The sequence below is a fragment of the Colletotrichum jinshuiense genome, chromosome 4, assembly GCF_051148585.1.
Source record: "Colletotrichum jinshuiense chromosome 4, complete sequence".
In the NCBI taxonomy this organism is placed as follows: Eukaryota; Fungi; Ascomycota; class Sordariomycetes; order Glomerellales; family Glomerellaceae; genus Colletotrichum; species Colletotrichum jinshuiense.
The window spans coordinates 1,019,387-1,036,764 of record NC_139311.1 but is presented as its reverse complement, the minus strand read 5'-3'; the positions used below and the strand labels follow the sequence as shown (position 1 = coordinate 1,036,764).

The 17,378-nt window shown below is 53.4% G+C and overlaps 5 protein-coding genes across 5 annotated transcripts; 1 reads left to right on the top strand and 4 right to left on the bottom strand.

Annotated features, from left to right (window-relative positions):
* Nucleotides 1-1,490: 1,490 nt before the first annotated feature.
* EsH8_IV_000269 (uncharacterized protein) lies at nucleotides 1,491-4,306 on the top strand (the record flags this gene model as incomplete). The annotated part of the gene is made up of 6 exons (XM_083265159.1): nucleotides 1,491-1,899; nucleotides 2,834-2,879; nucleotides 2,941-3,387; nucleotides 3,446-3,877; nucleotides 3,939-4,049; nucleotides 4,117-4,306. The coding sequence occupies 6 exons, from the start codon at nucleotides 1,491-1,493 to the stop codon at nucleotides 4,304-4,306; spliced, it is 1,635 nt and encodes a 544-aa protein (XP_083124054.1).
* Nucleotides 4,307-4,793: 487 nt separating this feature from the next.
* On the bottom strand, nucleotides 4,794-5,727 carry EsH8_IV_000268 (ceramidase; the record flags this gene model as incomplete). Its single annotated transcript, XM_083265158.1, has 3 exons — nucleotides 4,794-5,443; nucleotides 5,502-5,575; nucleotides 5,642-5,727. 3 exons carry the CDS (start codon nucleotides 5,725-5,727, stop codon nucleotides 4,794-4,796), a joined length of 810 nt encoding a protein of 269 aa, XP_083124053.1.
* A 742-nt stretch (nucleotides 5,728-6,469) lies between these two features.
* On the bottom strand, nucleotides 6,470-6,853 carry EsH8_IV_000267 (EthD domain-containing protein; the record flags this gene model as incomplete). Its single annotated transcript, XM_083265157.1, has 1 exon — nucleotides 6,470-6,853. One exon carries the CDS (start codon nucleotides 6,851-6,853, stop codon nucleotides 6,470-6,472), a length of 384 nt encoding a protein of 127 aa, XP_083124052.1.
* A 704-nt stretch (nucleotides 6,854-7,557) lies between these two features.
* On the bottom strand, nucleotides 7,558-8,913 carry EsH8_IV_000266 (heme peroxidase; the record flags this gene model as incomplete). The annotated part of the gene is made up of 3 exons (XM_083265156.1): nucleotides 7,558-7,797; nucleotides 7,865-8,281; nucleotides 8,335-8,913. 3 exons carry the CDS (start codon nucleotides 8,911-8,913, stop codon nucleotides 7,558-7,560), a joined length of 1,236 nt encoding a protein of 411 aa, XP_083124051.1.
* A 2,624-nt stretch (nucleotides 8,914-11,537) lies between these two features.
* EsH8_IV_000265 (uncharacterized protein) lies at nucleotides 11,538-16,960 on the bottom strand (the record flags this gene model as incomplete). The annotated part of the gene is made up of 3 exons (XM_083265155.1): nucleotides 11,538-12,074; nucleotides 12,127-16,506; nucleotides 16,562-16,960. 3 exons carry the CDS (start codon nucleotides 16,958-16,960, stop codon nucleotides 11,538-11,540), a joined length of 5,316 nt encoding a protein of 1,771 aa, XP_083124050.1.
* Nucleotides 16,961-17,378: the final 418 nt, after the last annotated feature.

Sequence of the window (17,378 nt, the reverse complement as noted above, 5' to 3'; positions counted from 1 at the left end):
GAGAACCTTATTTGGCGCGCGCCTGGTCATGACAAACCATGTCCTGAACCCTGAAGCTTTGTGCTTGGACCTTCGACATAAATTGAAAAGATTACCCGGCCTATTTTAATGCCAGAGGAAGCCGGGCCGCCACCCCGGGAAAGATATTGGCTTGTTCCTCTTGCAAACGCATCGCCAGGCTGCAAAGCCGCAGGTGTGAGGGAGTTGAGGTAGGTGAGCCAGGGGCTATGATAGTGGCTTTAGAGGGCATCGCACGAGCTGCGGATCGCTTTTACGCATTACGAAGATACGCCAGCACATACAACAGTCCCCAACGCCAAGTTGACAGATTGGGTAGAAATTTGGTCGAAAATGTCCATGAACGAAGAAATAAATAACTTGTTGGCTCATGAGAAAGCTATGTTCGCTGCTTTATCGCATGACAGTAGGCTGATGTTCAATATTACGATGATCTCTCAGAGAGGTTGACACACTCCCTGAGAATGCAGATTCTAAGCCACCAAGCAAGTTTATTGGGATATGTGCTAGCTTGCCGATAGGAAGTATGGGCGGTGTAGGCGGCGAATTCATGGATCTCGACTTTCTCGCTGTGGTATAGAGGCGGGTGGGGTTGTGTCATGTGTTCATGGGTACCTGGGAAGCAAAGCAAGGACTGGCCATTGATGCCAAAAAAAGTTGGGAGAGGATGCTCCTGGTAAGGAAGCAAGAGAAATGACGTCTTGGAGTTATGGTAAACTTTCCTTCCAAAATAGGCAGTAATAACACGGGGATTGGGCATAGGTAGGACATTTGCCAAAGAAACCGTAAGGTTTCGTCGTGATGTATGGTTGGCGTATCGAACTTCAGGCATACTAGTTATTGCAAACTGTATGATTTGCAGGTTTGCAGTAGCGACGTCTTGGTATCTGTTCCACGTATTTTCAATATATCCAAAGGGTGTTTGAATACAGCAGACTAACCACTCGGGCAAGTGTAATAAACCTGTCCGAGCTTTCCATGTCTTTCTTCTATGTTGTTTGCCTTTCCAGTGCATCTAGCTTGGTGATTCGCCGGGACTGATTTCAGTGACAGAGAGTGTCCCGTTCGTTTTTTCCCCCTCACAAGACGTTCACTTTGGGCATGAATACAAGGTTGAATGTCCGCAGAGTTGCTATTGCCAGGTGAGGAGTAGGGTGAAAGAATCGCATTTAGAAACAGGCCACAGCACGCACCCTCCAGGAAGAAAGAAAGCCGCCAGAGATGCGTGTTTGTTATGATAAATCAGAAAAAGCACTCCCTGCAAAAGTCAGCGAGCAGTCTAGTCCGCCTCAGCCTCCAGAATTCACCTTTCTACCTCACCCTGCTCTAGGTCGCCGGAATCATATCAGACCATTTCCTATACCCAACTCTCAACCATTCTATCGAAGCCACTGTCACATTTGTTGGTAATCCAACACACTACGCAATCTTCCATCCGTCAATCTCGACTTCTCGTGGAACTGCCGAGCAATATGGAGGTGAATCTGACAACAGCTGATTTTCCCCATGCGATTCGCGATGCCTGGAACGGCATTTGTACCTCCCAACAACGGGAGTTCGCTCTGGCCGAGTTCACCAAAGCCCTTAACCGGAACCTAAGACTTTGGGAGTGCTTCGCCATGGGTCTCCTTGCCCTCGATCTCGTCATTACGCTTTACGGCCTTGGTGTTAAGATCCCCGATACCGTTCTCCACATCTCCAGCGACATTGCCGTCGTCGCCTTCACCGAGCTGATGGTCCTCATCCAGCTCATGCAGATCTTGCTCCCGGTTTATCCCGCCGAGGAGTTCGAGCTGCTCGCGCTCCCCCAGAACATCAAGAACCAGAGCCTTTGCAGGTGGGCAGCAGGCCTCTTCGGGTTGCAGGATGCAAAATTCCCCAGTACGCGACCGAATCTGAACGATAATGATGTGAAGGCCTTCGGGCTCATTTTGGTTCCTGTTTTAGCGGCCGTTGTTTGGAAGTGGCGAAGGATACGTAGACGGATGCAAGAGATTAGAATGGAAGAACAAGCGGTACTGGTAGCGGAGGCATTCCGGGTTTGGGAGGCTTGGAGAGATGATGTTTGATTGTTTGGTTCCCGGGGGTTTTGGCAGTTTGTCTATCCAAAGCTAGAGACTAAAACCACCAAAACACCAGAATCAAAAAGAGGCAAATCAATTATTCCGGAGAGAATTGTGTAATACAGAGCTGGATACTTCGCTTTCATATTGTTGGTAGCCGAATCGATTGAGCGCGCAAAACTGAAAATGTCTTCCATGGCTAACAGTAAATGGGAATGTCATCAACAAAAGGCTACATAAAACAAGAAAGCCCCCTTGCTTTTCAATCCTGTAAAGAATGAGAGCATTGAATTATTAGTGATCTCGGCATCGACAGAAGACAATGCATCTCAACCATTGAAAGCCATAGACCAAACAAAGCTTGCTAGATCATCAAAATCTGGAGACTCGAGTTGATACTATACTGAGCTATCATCCCAAAGTCAAGATCTGCGGTATCGTTTGAACCTCTCCTCTTACCCTGAAACATCCCTGAACTTCCGAGCTCCTTCCGTTTTCTACTTGCTAGTTCCCCTTTCGCTCTTTCCAAGAAAGTGTGGCAGACCAACCGAACACCTTTATTCACTTCACGTTGTCTCATCACATTCACATCCCCACTTCATTCACCAGGTTAAGGGAATTCATTTTCAGTCGAGCCTTCTCCCGGCTTAAAGTCCACCTTGAGCAAACACAAATTTTCTCTCTCAGTTTGCGCAAACCCTGCAACCTAACCTTCCTGACAAAGACAAATAAACCCTAACAAAACAAAGGAGAATTCGCGGCATTCAATATGGCCTCAGCTGTTTTGGGTGTCTTCTGGTGAGTTTCTTCCCCTTTTGTCTACCAAGCGATGAACCCGAAGCTCACCTGTACATCTCAGGGCATGGTACGCCTACGATGAGGCGCTCACCGCGCGCCTTGCCAATGCGTACAAGCCTCTTCCTGTTCCCGAGGCGCCTAACTACAAGAGCACAGATGTCAGCATCATCGTCGCGACCATTGACACCCCGGACTCGTTCACGGATTCCCTTCGCCTTTGGCTCTCCAATAATCCTGGCGAAATAATCATCGTCACCATCGAACGCGACCTCAAGCGTGTCCATGATCTTGTCGAGCCCGTGATTGCTGAATGCGGAGACCGCATCAGCCTCATGACAGCTGATTACGCAAATAAGCGCCACCAGCTTGCTGTCGGAATCAAGGAAGCCAAGGGCAAGATCCTCGCTTTGGTTGACGACGATGTTTTCTGGGGCAATACCGAGGTGCTCCCTTACCTCCTTGCTGGCTTCGAGGATCCAGAGGTTGGCGCCGCTGTTGGCAAGCAGAGGTAAGTTGAAAACATTCCCTATATATCTGACATGATAATCATTGTCTGACTCCGCCAGCGCCCATATCACCCAGGATCGCCGTAACTCGGCCATCATCACTCCTTGGGAGGTCGCCTCCCTTCGATCTCTGGACAACCAGAATAACGTCCAGGCAGTCCGCTTCGCCGCCGACGGTGGCTGTTTCTGTCTCGTCGGCCGCACCCTTCTGATGCGCACCGAGATCGGCCAGGATCCTAGATTCACCCACGCCATCACCAACGATCGCTGGGGCGGCAAGATTCAGAACACTGGCGATGACGTCTTCATCACCCGTTGGCTTCAGATGGAGGGATGGAAGTTCAGCATTCAGAACGCACCCGAGGCCGAGGTCACTACAATTGTCATGCGCGACTCTGATCTGCTGCGTCAAGTCATCCGCTGGCAGCGCAGCGCGATTCAGTCTTTCCTCGCCACTGTGGTGTATGAGCCTGGTATCGTCAAGATTTCCAAGTAAGTTGGCATTTACTTTCAGTGCCTCCTACAGCCGTACAAAAAGCTAACTATCCCATAGGAACCACCCATACATGGCCCGGAAGCTGATCGAGCGGCTTCTTCGACCTATCCTGGCCTGGATCCACATCGCCGCCTTCATCCTAGGTTTCCTTAACCAGTCTCCCATGGCGTAAGTTGGCACCTCGTTCCAGGTCAAATGATTATAGCAGCTTTCTAACAAGAAAAAACCCAAACAGCTATTTCGCAGCCTTTTGGTACATTTGGGGCTGGATCGACACCTACAGAGCCTTCGTTCGCCGCTTTCCCTGGTCCGTTGGTCAGATCTGGGCTTGCTTCCTGCTCGACAATGCCCACCCTATCCTGGATATATATGCCTGGCTGACTATGAGCTCTGATGTTTGGGGCACTCGCAACGAGAGTGCTTGATGGAAGTGAGATAGGATGTAATTCACGTAGTCGGCGTTTCTTCTCGCAGGGTTTCTTTACTTCATAGGCACGCTGATGCCCAATAGCCGAAACGAATAGTCATAGTTTCGATGCCAATCAAATTCATTTCAAAATGGTCTATAGTAAAACTAAATGTCACACTGAGTGCAGGTTTCCAAGATGCGTATGGGTAGCCATCGAGGTGCAGCTCGGCAGCCACAAACTCCATTAATGGCGAACTGCCGTCGGCGGGGTATCATGTTAATAGTCTTCTTTCTACCTCGTGTTTCGTCCTGGCTTTTGCGGGCGATCGTCTTTGTTTAGTCTGCCTGATACAAATGGTCCCGGTTTCGGGCCCTGTTTTCCGTGTGATTATGCGATGCTCGTCGTTTCTGGAGAACACGCTCTATCCTCTTTGTTGACTGGATTTTTCCGTCCATGCAGCCGAATCCAGTGATTGCGTAGACAAGGCGAAGACGCGCTCTTTTCACCTTTCCTTCTTCGAGAGACTCGTGCGGTCGTCGGACGTCAGATCCCTGATCAATCTCATGTACCAGCTAGCACCGATAGCAGTGAAAAGGTGCCACCATCCGTGCAATTCCAACAGCCACGCGAACGGCAGCCCGACTGTCTTCCTCGCGGCCCTCAGCTCAGCACAGTACTCCAGGTCGATATGCCACAGCGTGAAACCGACCACCAGCGCCACAACCGACTTCCAAAACTCTCGCATCAGCCGCTTCTGCTCGTCCTTCGAGAAGCTCCCAGTCCCGTAGACGATGAACAGCGTCCGAGGCCAGACGAGGGTCAGGAGCCCTGTAAAGGTCGCGACGTGGATGAAGATGTCCCCTGAACGGACGTAGATGACGGCCATGGTGCCGATGCCGAGCCAGAGGATCGTGGCGATTGCGACACCTACGGCGCGCGACTGGCGGAAGGCGTAGAGGGGTTGCACCAGCGAGCCCGCAAGGATGAGCATGGAGAGGTCGTCGAGAAGTTGAGTCTCTTGGTGCATGGTTCCATGGAAGACGCCGGAGAAGATGCCGACGAGAATGAGGCCGACGGACTGGATGTCAAGGTATTTGTACCAGGGAACCGCGGCCTTGGGGTTGGCCCGGGGGTACTTCAGTGCGAGGTAAACTGCAGGATCGATGAGCCAAGCGAAAATGAGAACGCCCAAACGGGAATTGAAACTCACTGTACGCGGCATTTGAGATGCAGTTGATGAACTCGGCAATGTACCGCGTGAAGACATAGTCTTCCTCGCAGAAGCTGAGATGAGAGCCTACGTCAGTAGCGTCTCTCAATCGGCCGAGACCCGGACAGAGTCCTGCTTACTTTGCCTTGCTAGTCGGGTATCCCCAGATTCCATCGCCCGCGGTGGCGTCCTCCACGAAGCGGAGGGTCTGGTGCTTGTGGCTCATTGCGCCGTCGTGACGTTGCCCAAAAATCCCTTTTCGATGATGGTAGCGGAGGAGCAGAAAACGTGTCCTGGGGTGATGCGGCTGCGATTTCTCCTTTTGAGAGAAAAAAATGTCGATCGCCGGAGCACAGCGCCCAATCGGGGTTTCGGAGCCGGTGCAGGTCCTGAAAGGCCACGAGGAGAGTCACCTGATATTGAGCCGCACTTTGAGATGCGTGTTTTTATAGTCTGTCTGTTGCATGTGACGATTGAAGGGGGACGATAGCAATCTAGATACGGCAAAAAATAGAACGGAAAAAATACTGGACCTCGGCAGGGATGGGAGAGACACGTAACCTGCAGGAAGGCCGAAGGGGCCCACTTTAGGGGTCGGTCCGCATCCCCGCGGGTGCCGGAGTCGGGGCGGACGTGGGTCTCGGCTCCGCTGTGCCAGGGCTCAAACCAGGGCGGGCTTCTTCGACGATGGGTCCGGGCTATATTGAAGACCGGCCGAGATGAGCAAGAGTTCAACGAAGTAAGCATGAAATCTATCGTCAAGAAAATGCCGCTCGGCCCGCGAATTGCCTTAAAACAAGAATACGGATCTGTAATTTCGCTCTTCCACCCGGAAATTACCAGACTAGTGACACGGAAATACAGCCCGGTCTCGCCATTCATGTTGTGTGTTCGTATTCAGGTTCTACTGTCAATTTACCTCCATCAATGAACCTCAATCATAGTAACCAATCCCGAGCCACAACGGTTCAACTCTCCCTACGTGTCTCAAAAGCGTCCCCAACTTTCACGACCCGCATCATATCCCAATCCAAAAACTGAGCACCGTCCTTCTTCAGCCTCTCCTGGATCTCCCCAGAGTTCGTTGCCGCGAAGAACGCCTGCGACGCTTCTTTGTTTGCGAACGCGACCTCAACTACCACATCGCACTCACGGCCCGACTTTTCCCCGATGAGCACATTCGGCTCGCCGTCGGGCGAGCGCTCAATGTACCGCCTTACGTGAAGGGAGGGGAACAGAGAGCCCGTGAGTTCCCTGGCGAGAGGCACGTGGATGTATTCGTAGTGGTCCCTGAACTCGGCATGTGTGATGTCTTTCTTGCGGTAGAGGAAAAGGAGCAAACGGTAGTCCATGGTTGCTACTGGTGTGACGCCACCTGGTCGAGTTGATGCGAAAGATGTTGCGATCTCAAAACCTTGAGAAATATGATAAATGACCAAGAGGGGATTTTGGCGGTTTTATGTAGGAAGTTTAAGATGATATCGATGTCACACAGTACATCAAAGGTAACATCCCTCTCAATCTGGACTGTGCCGGTTGCATTAAAGAAAGCGCTGGCTGGCGCATGCAGGACGAGCAGCATATGGCAACAATGGCCCCAGGGATGAATGGCTAAACGGATGGCCAAATGAATAAAACATTCTGTAGGATTAACAGGACAATTAAAAAACTTGAATGATACAACTTGCGCATTTATCGTCAATTATCGCTTGTGCAAGATCAGCACGGTGTTCTTGAAGCTGTCGTGGAGGGGTTTTCGAATAGACTTTCCATGGGGTTCGGCTACCGAGTCAGTTACGGCGGTAAATCCATTATTCGCCTCTTGTTGGTTTATGATGTTTGGGAGATGAATTTTCAAGGTAGATATTAATGGTATTAAATTATATGACTGTTCAACCCCGTCTTCAAGTACGACGGGGTCTACACATGTACAGTTCCAAGTTGAGTTACCAACTCGGCGTCCCCACAACCCCAATTATTATACACTCTAGCCCGCAACACCACCGAATCGTTCATAGTCTGTTGTCGCCCTGTGCCAGAAGCCACTTTATGCGCCCTAGTTGGCGTTGTTCACGGGAGGCACATCGACGGAAGCAGGGGCTCCCTTCTCGATGTCTTGCGCAACCTTCTTGGCAGCACCCTTGTTGCCGACGCTGTTGAGCCACTTGTCAAGCTTGTACTGGTCAACGGCGCGGAAGCCCTTGGTAGCGGGAGGCAGCACCTTGGTGCACTCTGTCAGCTGGTTGATGTTGTTGACGCCCAAGAGGGAGAGGCGGATGTATTCGCGGGCGTAGTCCTGTTTGCGTATTCCGTTAGCATCGGATTTATTCTCGAGCAGATTCAGGACAAAAGGGCGTGCATACCTCGTTCCAGTGGTTCTGTCCGCCGGGGCCAGCGAACTCCTTGAACTCCTTCGCAGTCTCGGGGTGCTGGGCGATGGCGATGTCACTGGGGAACTTGAACACTCTGGGAGGAGAGTTGGAGCTGAGCGTCTCCTTGTAGTACAGAACGTCCCAAACACCGGGAGTGCTGTCCTGCGGGTCGCCGGCTCTGGACACGTTGACGAAGTTCTGCTGGCTGGTGGTGTGCGCACCAAGCAGAGCAACCAGGCCGTGAGGGCCGATAGTCTTGTCGCGGAAGAGCTGGATGAGCTGGTCGGCCGGCTGGAAAGGGCTGGGGAGAAGTCCACGAGGCGGCGGCGTGGCGCTGTCCTTGCGGCCGACGTAGGACTTGATACGGGGACCCAACGGGCAGACAACAGTCGCGACATTAGCTCCCATCTACTGTGTGTTAGCATCTGACACGGACGCCTGCTGTTTGCCTAGCGACGTACCTGGATGAAATCGGCCACACCGATATCCCAACCCATGGCCTTGTACTTGCCGTGCAGTTCCTTAAACTTGGCGGTGACCTCCTGCAGACCGAGGTTCTCGGGGCGGTCGATTTCGCCGGGGGCGAGGAGCATGCTGCCGTCGGCGCCACCACCCTGGGAGGCCGTGGCCTTGGACCAGGTTCCGGCGTCATGGAAACCAAGGCGAACGGCGGCGCGGGCCAGGCCCGTGCAGCGGCCCGATGAGCCGGCCATGAACTGGTACATATCGTCGGCGACGTAGCGCCAGACGCAGCAGGTGTCCTTCTTGCACTTGTCCGAGGTCAGGTTGGGGACGCTGATGTAGCGGTCGTTGGACTCGGGGTCGCCCTTGCCCTGGAGGAGTCTCTTGATGTCCTTGCCAACCGGAGTGAGATCCCTGTCTTTGAGAGTGACTAGGTCGCCGAGGAGCTCAGTCGAGTCACCGTCGTCGGTCTTACGGGACATGATGTCGGCCATCTGCTGGCCCATGCCTGGGTAGCCCATGGCACCTGGGACAGAGGCCAGGGCCAGAGAAGTGGCGAGGTAAGATGTGAGATGCATATTGACGATGCGTATGTAGAAAAGTGAATGTAAAATATATAAGGAGAAGCCGAACCAGGGGAGCGAATGTAACCCAGATGATTGTCCAGAAGAAGAGAAAGGGAGAAGCGATGACCCGATGAAGAGGAGAACAAAGTCTGAAAGGAAGATGGAAACAACACCTTATATCATATCTTCAGTCCTAGCTAATCTGAGCCATTACATCCGTATTGTCGGGTCCATGTTGACTGCCCTCTGGAAGCCCTTAGACGTTAGCCTTTGCAAAAGAGTTCTTAGTCGAGCGTGCACGGCGCCACCCCGGGACAGGCTTCTCGTGCCTGAGTCTAAGCCGACACCAACACTTTAGTCAGATCTCACCGCACGAGTAGCTCAGCCGTTCGGAAGCCATGGCCTTCCGCGCCAACTCGGTCAGAGCCTCATGCGTTGTTCTAAGAGGAGTCCGAAGAAACCAAACATGCCACCCCGGACTTTGAGATGCCACCAAAAGGAGCCAGAAACATGAAGGCTAGCGTGGGTTCGGCCTAGTCTCCCTCGGAGTTATTGCCGCCTAACCCAACATCAGCAAATATCTTTCGATCTTCATTCGTCGGAACGGTCGGCCTGACGGTCAGGAGAGTGCCACAAGCCTAGGCCGGGAACAGTGCGCCGGGGCTGTGATGCACGCTAGGCCGGCTCTAACAATAGACTTAAATACATGGGGATGCCATGAATGTATGCATACCTTGACAATGCCCCGGCGGCGGGTAGTCCGTGGTCTGCTCCCGCACCCGTGTCACGGTGCGCGCTCTCGCTGAGGGCAGACCGAACTCGTATCGTGCTCCACTAGGCACAATGAGAAACGCCACGCCAAGCACGACGGCGAAGGATTGGACGATGGGCGTTTAAGCTTCTTGAGAAGTGTCTGCCGCTACAAGGGTCCGGTCGGTGCAAAAGCCGCCCGCCATGGACTTGGAAACGAGAACTAGAAAAGGTGTTGCCCGGCAAACTCGGTGGTGGTAAGCTAGCAAGCCGTCAGATAGATCCGAGAGGCCGTTGCCTGGGCTGCAACGCAGTAATTGGCGGTGCGGCGTGACTCGCGTGGCCCATTGGCCAAGCTCGCCGGTCTTCTTGACTTCTCCCATCCCGCTCCGTGTGTCTTCCGCCTGACGCTATTGAGCGCCGCAATGCGCTGTCAAGTGTTTTCCTTACCATTACCTTTGGCCTGATTGGAACGTGGCCAGCCCAGGGGCCCATCCGATATTCACCGGTGCTGGGGTGCGAGGGCATGGCTATGTGCTGCGAAGCATGCCGGCTGGTGCTCGGATGAAAATGTCAGTTCTATACATATACGAGTGCCTGCACGCACGCCTACCGTTATGTGATCAATGTCCCCATCCCACGGCCTGATACCGCGGGGGCACAGGGCAGGGAACGGCACCGAGTCTGGAATGTTTTTTTTCTTCTTCTCCCACTGTGTATTGTGTTGCTGATGCTGATGCTGGCACGATCTGCGCCACGATGGATCAAAACATCCAGCTCAGCTCCGTGCTGTGCTTTGGTTTGGGGGCAAATTCATCGGACGAGCCTCCTCTGCAATGCAGGTACCGTCGCTGGTGGGGATGTTTGCTCCATTAGCCTGTTTGAATGGCGCTCGTTCCTCTGTCGACATAGGCGAGAGTGCGTGTGTTTTCACGTCAATTGATCGATGAGTTTCGCTCGTCTCATGGAGTACGATGGGACGAGGGAGGACTCCAGCCAGGCTGTGCAGACAGATACGAATGTCATGCGAACAAGGTGTGTAAGAGCTTATTCGGATGATTGATTTGTCCAAGTCTGCCAAAAGCAAGAAAAAGAGCAAGGCTGCGAGACAAAAGACAAGGCAACATATGTCCAAACTAGGCATGGCTATTTTCAGCTGTGGCGCATGACAGCCAGCTGCACCGCGCATGACCTCCTGGGCCTACAGCTAAGGTAGTAGGCCATCTCGACTCACCGTCAAATGTTACCGCTCGTCATCTCAACAAACGGGGCGCTAGTAAGCTTGGCTGATATTTAGGCCGAGAGATGCAGCTCACCGCGTCTGCCGTGGGAGTTCTAAGCTGACGGGATTTGCGATATGACTGCAGCGCTCAATTTCATGCTGTGTTGCCGGTGCCAACGAAAGAAAAGCCTACTACATCTCATCGCGTTGGAGATTGAGCCCCGCAGTCAAGGCATCGTTCGTAGACATTGAGCAGTTGGCCGCAAAGGAAAGTCGCTGTTGATCAACCCAGAAGCCAGGAGATGTCGACCAGCAGTTTCTTGGGGTTGCGCCCGCTGGCAGTCGGAGAAAATGGGTAATTTTGAATCCTGGCGTCGATCACGGGCGATAGCATCACTTCCTCACCCAACCCAGGACGCTATACTCCATGTGGCAATGCGAGCGAGCTACAAGCAGGTGAAGCCCAGAACAGAGCCAAGTACACTCTATTGATTTCTTGCAGATGCAGGAAATACTCGTATTGTCCAATTCAAACTGATATTGACACATAAAAAACTACTCGGTCTAATCCGAGGACAAAAAAAAGGGCGATGAGCGGACCGACCCCATGCAGATTTTCATTACCTCCCAGAACTTTTCCTTTTCTTGTGAAACACCCGGAATCTTACTCGTCGTCCTCATCCTCTGTAGCGGCAGCACCCTTCTTGGCCTTTGCCGCCGTCACCCACTCCTGGGCCTTGGCCATCACCTTGTCCCGAGCCTTCGGGTCGAGCTTCTCCTCCCACTCAGCCCACCGCTTGAACCACTTCAGCGCCTTCTTGGGCTTCAGACCCTTGGTCTTCGTGCCTCTCTCAAAGACATCCCTGATCGCCGTCGTGTCCGGCTCGGCGGCAGAGATCTCGAGATCCGCCAGCTGATTCCACAGGTCAAACCGCTTCGGCCACGTAGCAAGGATCGTCTCGAAAGTCGTACGACCACGCTCAGCGTCGCCATTGGGCGATTTGAACTCAAGAGCACCGAAGCTAGCCATCAGCTGCGCAGTATGGCGCTCCTCGAGTGCCTGGGTAGCACGAGGCAAGAGCGCGCGCGCCCTGTCGGGCTCATTCATTGTCACATGCAAGAAGTGAGCGTAGTTCTCCCACACCTTTGGTGCCTTGTTCTTGAACTTGGACACGAGTGACTGGAAGACGTCATCCGCTTGCTGTGGGAATTGGTTAGCGAAAATCCTGCCATCGCATCACTGGGTTTCTTACCTTGAGCTTTCCGGACTGGATGTAAATGCTGGCCAGACGCTCATGAATCTCTTGCTCGTCGTTGTATTGGCAAGCACGCTTGAAGACCTCCTCCGTGGAGGCCTTGGTGCCGTATGCGACTTCCAAGTTGAGATACGCGATCCAAACGTTGAGCTTCTCAGTCTGCTCGCGGATGTTGATCGTCTTGATGGCCCGCTCGGCGATCTCACGAGCCTTGGCCAACTCGCTAATCTTCATCTGAAGAGCCATGTACTCGATCCAGAGTTGAGAGGAGTCTGGCTGACCCAAGAGGAGACGCTCGTAGTCGGTTGCAGTCTGAGGTCCGTGGGCATCAAGGTCGCCAGTGCGATCAACCTGGATCTCCCCCTTCTTCTTCTGCTTCTTCTCCGCCGCACCTGACTTCTTTGTCTTGCTCGTTGTCTCCTTGTCAGAGTCGTCGAACGCGTCTCCTGTCCAGTCGTACTTGCCGGCGCTCAATCCCTTGCCAGCAGGTGCTTCCTCTGCCATATCAACATCACTGCCCTCATCTCCGGACTCCTCGTCTTCCTCTTCGTCTTCATCCGAGTCCTCGAAGTTGTCTGTTCCGCTAATGGTGAGCTGAACACCGCCGTCTCCCATCTCGACGTCAGAGTCATCATCACTATCGAGTTCCGCGCCGCCGTCGACGTCCTCCATGTCGCTGTCCTCGTCGAAGTGGCTGGGCTTGAGACTGAAAGTGATACGCCTCTTCTCATCGTCGACAGAAAGAACCTTGGCCTTGACCACATCGCCTTCACTGTAAAGCTTGCGAGCGTCTTCGACAGGCTTCTCTGCCATCTCACTACGATGGCACAGGCCACTAACGTTGAGAGAGTTGTCGACGACAATAAAGGCACCGAAATCCTCAACCTTGCGAACCTTGCCAGTGACGATCTGTCCGTCCTTGATGTCCTTGTAGGTGACAGGCGGGACGTAGTCATTCTCGACCACGGATGCCTTGAGACTCAGCTCGACCTGGTTGATAACGGCATCGACGTTGATCACACGGCCCTTAACCAGCTGATCGACCTGGAAGTTGCCCTTCCAGTCTTTAATGTATCGGTCCGACAGGTTGCCAATCTTGACCATAGCAGAGACGCTGCCTCCAAGCTGCACAAAGACACCCTTATCAGTAACGTTCTTCACGAAACCCCTAACAATGTCTCCGGAGGAGATCTGAGCCAGCTTGGTGATTTCGCGGTCGGCAACGGGCGACGTAGAGCTGAGAATCCGGGAAGGGCGGGTGGAGAGTCTGAGTCTTTTGTTGCTCTTGTCCACCTCGACCACTGAGACGCGAATAATTTCGCCCTTGGTGTATTTGAGCGTGTTAGCCTCATCGTAGTCGTCAGAGAGATCCACAAGATGGACAGGGCCAGAAACAGAGTCACTGAGCTTGACCATGACCGAGCGGTCATTGACCTTGGTAACTCTTCCGGGGAGGGCCACATTCTTCTTCAACGAATCCCAAGTGACCTCACTCGAACCGGTGGAGGAACGAGAAGACAGGTCCAAGTGTCCCTTTTCGGCGTCAACAGACAAAACACGGACCTTGAGAACTGACCCCACAGGGAAGTATTTCTCAAGGTTTCCAGCGTGGGACAGATCGTCGGAAACGTCCATGATGCCGATTCTGCCACGGACGGTAGGGGACAAGTTGACCCACAGGCAGTTCTTCCCATGGTTGTTGACAAAGGCGATGTGAGAAGAACCGACCTCAATCTTGTCGTATGAAAGAAGCTCGACTTCCTTGGCCTCCAGGTCAGTCTTCTTGGCAGTGAACTCAATGAGGGAGTGTGTTGACCGATGGGAGAATGGCAAGAAGCGGTAGTTCTTGGAGTCGTGAATGCCGATGGCGCGGACGCGGATAATCTCGTTAGTTTTAATCTTTTGCAGAGGATTCTTGCGGTTCGTGATATCCTCCAACTTGTCGAAGTATTGCGAAACATCGATGCGGCCCTGAATGTTGTCGGCAACCTTGACGTTCAGTTGCGTGTTCTTAACAGAGATGACCTTGGCGTTGAGAATGGTGCCCAGAGCAACGTCGTTGATCGTTCGGATGCTCTCGTCAACAGAGTTCACGGCAGACTCGGCCGGGATTGACGCGGGCTCGTCGGCGGAGACGGGGGCAACGATGATGCGGTTCTGCTCGGGGTTGGAAGACACAATCTTGACCTCAATACTTTGATGCTTCCGCATGCCGAATGCTTCCTTTTCCTGAACGTCCTTTGGCAACTTGGTCTTGGGCAGGATTCCCGTAAGGTTGCCACCAAACTGGACGTACACGGCGTGGGGACCAATTTCTCTGACGTAGGCCGGAGCAACCGTACCAACGGTGGCGTTTTCGGCGGTTGACAAAAGCTTGCCGTTCTTGCTGGCCTCAACGAAACTGGGCTTTTGCGTGAGAATGATAGCACGTCGGAGTTCGTTCTTGTCCAGAACGACGAGGTCAGACAACACTTGGCCAACGTAAATACGCTTCAGAGCAGACGCAGTCTTGCTCGCAGACTTGTCAGTCAGGTGGCCAGTGCGGATGATGGCCTTGAGGCCGCTTTCCTCAAGATCGACGAAGACCTCATCCTCGGTCTTCTGGCTGACCTTGGCGGAGACAAGGTCCCCAACCTTCAGGGCCTTGAGCGCAGCTTGCTTATCCAAACCAAACGCTGAGGGGTCCTTGCAAGAAACAACCATTCTGCGCTCCTCGGGCGTGACGCTGAGCACGTGCACACTGACGACCTGGCCGGTACGGAAATGTTCCCTGGGGTCCTTGATATAGGCCTCGCTCATCTGTGACACGGGCAGGAAGCCTCTCACACCTCCAAAGAACTCGAGATGTGCGCCGGAAGAGCTAAGATCCGTGATTGTTCCAGGCGTTTGCATGGCAATCTTAACCTCTTCATAGTTCTTGATGATTGGCGCATCCGAGTTGACCAAAGTCTTCTTCAGCGTCAGGCGAAGCTGGCGCTTGCGTGGTCTCACTGAGAGCACTCTCGCCTTGACGGTAATGCCCTCTCTGAATTTCTTCTCGGGATGCTGGAGCTTGACATCAGCAAGGTGTGACTCGTGCACGTAACCACTGATGCCCTCTGCCAGCTTGACGATGAGTCCACTGACGCCATTCTCGCCGACAATGACCTTGTCGATCTTGCCCGAGACGACCTCTCCAACAGGAACATCCTCAAGGCGGATAAAAGGTTGATCGAGAACTTGCTGTTCGAACGACAACAGGAACATGCCGTCCAGGGCACTGTAGCCAACAACTCTGCCTCGATGCGTTGTACCAACTTTGAGGGGGCCGCTAGTTTCGTAAAGTGCATCAACCTTGCCGTCCTTCACCCGAGAAATGTGGACAAAGCCGGAAATGCCAGGCACACCAGTGTCGACGTAAAGACCAATCTCTGGCTCGACTTGACGCACTGTGCACTTTTCGACAAATGAAGCAATGGGCAGCAGATCAAGAGGAGACTTGGCTCTGCTACCTTTGCCCGATGACTTTGTTTGCATATTGGTGATGTGCGGCAGCAGGGAGATACCGAGCTTGGGCTCTCGCGCGGCCGGGAAGTTGCAAATAATTCTCGCCTTGACTCGGTTGCCGACCTTGTACTTGGATTCGAGGTCGACGCCATCAGGTCCGACACCCGAGTGAATAAGATCAGCGGTGACTGGCAGGTGGCCAAGCAGCTTGCCCTGCAAGCCCCTCTTGGTAACCTCTGTGAGCAGAACATCGGCTAGGGAACCAGGCAGGAAAGAGTTGATGGTAGGAGCAGTCGAGGCAACGAGTGAGGTGTTGCCCAGCTTGAGAGGGTCGGTAGACAGCTGAACGATGATGCCAGTGACACTCTTCACAACGCACAGGCAAACAGCACCTGGGCGCAGGCTAGCCTCGTCCATGTCCGGATCAACCTCCTTCTTGGCAAGGAAACCTTTCAGGTCTCCATCGACACCCAAGTCCATCTCGTAACCGTGATCCTGAACACTGGCAACCGAGGCCATAAGGGTGGTGTATGCCACGATATCATCGCTGGAAATGCCCGTGTTGCTCTCGGCGGGCCGAAGAGAAAGCTCGATTTTCCGCTTAGGCTTGCCCGGGGCCGATTCATCTGCAGTCGACAAAACGTATGTGCGGACGTACTGGCCAATCTTGAACATGGACTTCAACTCAATGCCTTCATCATCCTCGTCCTCCTCCTCGTCCTTGCTCTCGTCGTCGGCAGCATTCAGATCCTTCTCGAGCTTCGAGTTTATGGTGTCCGAGATCGATGCGATTGAAACATGACCCGTCAGGTTGTTGGGAAGGGCAATTGTAAGCTGGACGGGGTCGATGTGGCTGATCTGGCCGAGGACCAAAGAACCCTTCACCAATCGCTTTTCATTTTCGTCAGCGGCAGTCCTCTCGGACACACAGAAAACTGTATCTTACCTTGAAGTTGAGACCCTCAATCTTGACCGCATCTTCGTCCCGAGCAGGCTTCTGATCCTTGGTCTCCTTGGCCTTGCGCCTCTTCTCCTTCTTCGCCTTGCCCTTCACGTCGGGGTCGAACAAGTCGGCCTCTTCCTTTGCGGCGTCCGCCCTCGCCTCCATGGTGATCTGCTTCTGCTCGAGGGGGGTGAGAACGCTGGCACCGCCACGAGGGAAAAGAGGTTCTTCATCCTTGAGCAGTTTCGAGACCGTCGGCGCCTTTGGCGCGGGAGCATCAGCTGTCGTTGTCTTTTCCTTGCTGGGTGTGTCGCGCTTCGAAGGCCGGGACAACTTTGTTGACTTTGCCGATTTGGATGGAGGAGTACCCCCGGGGGCATCCTTCCGCTTGAGTGAACTCATATTTGTTGTTGCGCCCAAAAACCAGGTGCAATTGCTTGCAACAGTCCCGGACTCGATGTTTTGGAAGCAGAACAGAAAAAAAGAGAGTCCAGGGACCTTTCTTGCGATTGCTCCACACTGAACATTTTTTTTCGGGCGGGATGCAGTTCGATAAGCGATAATCCGATAAGCGATAGCGATAAGACTTGACTTATCGCTGCATCCACCAAACCACACTAAGCGGGTGGTCAGCAAGGTCGCCTCGGCCCAGGGGACCACATTCCGCGAGTCTCGATCCCTTATCTAATCAGCTTGGTGTGCGGGCGGTTCATTTGGAGGGGCTGGCCACAAGCACCGCACCCGGTACCAGGTTGCGCTTGCGCCCAGATCCTAGGCCAAACATGGGCGCCACCACCACCCATCCTAGGCAACTCAACAA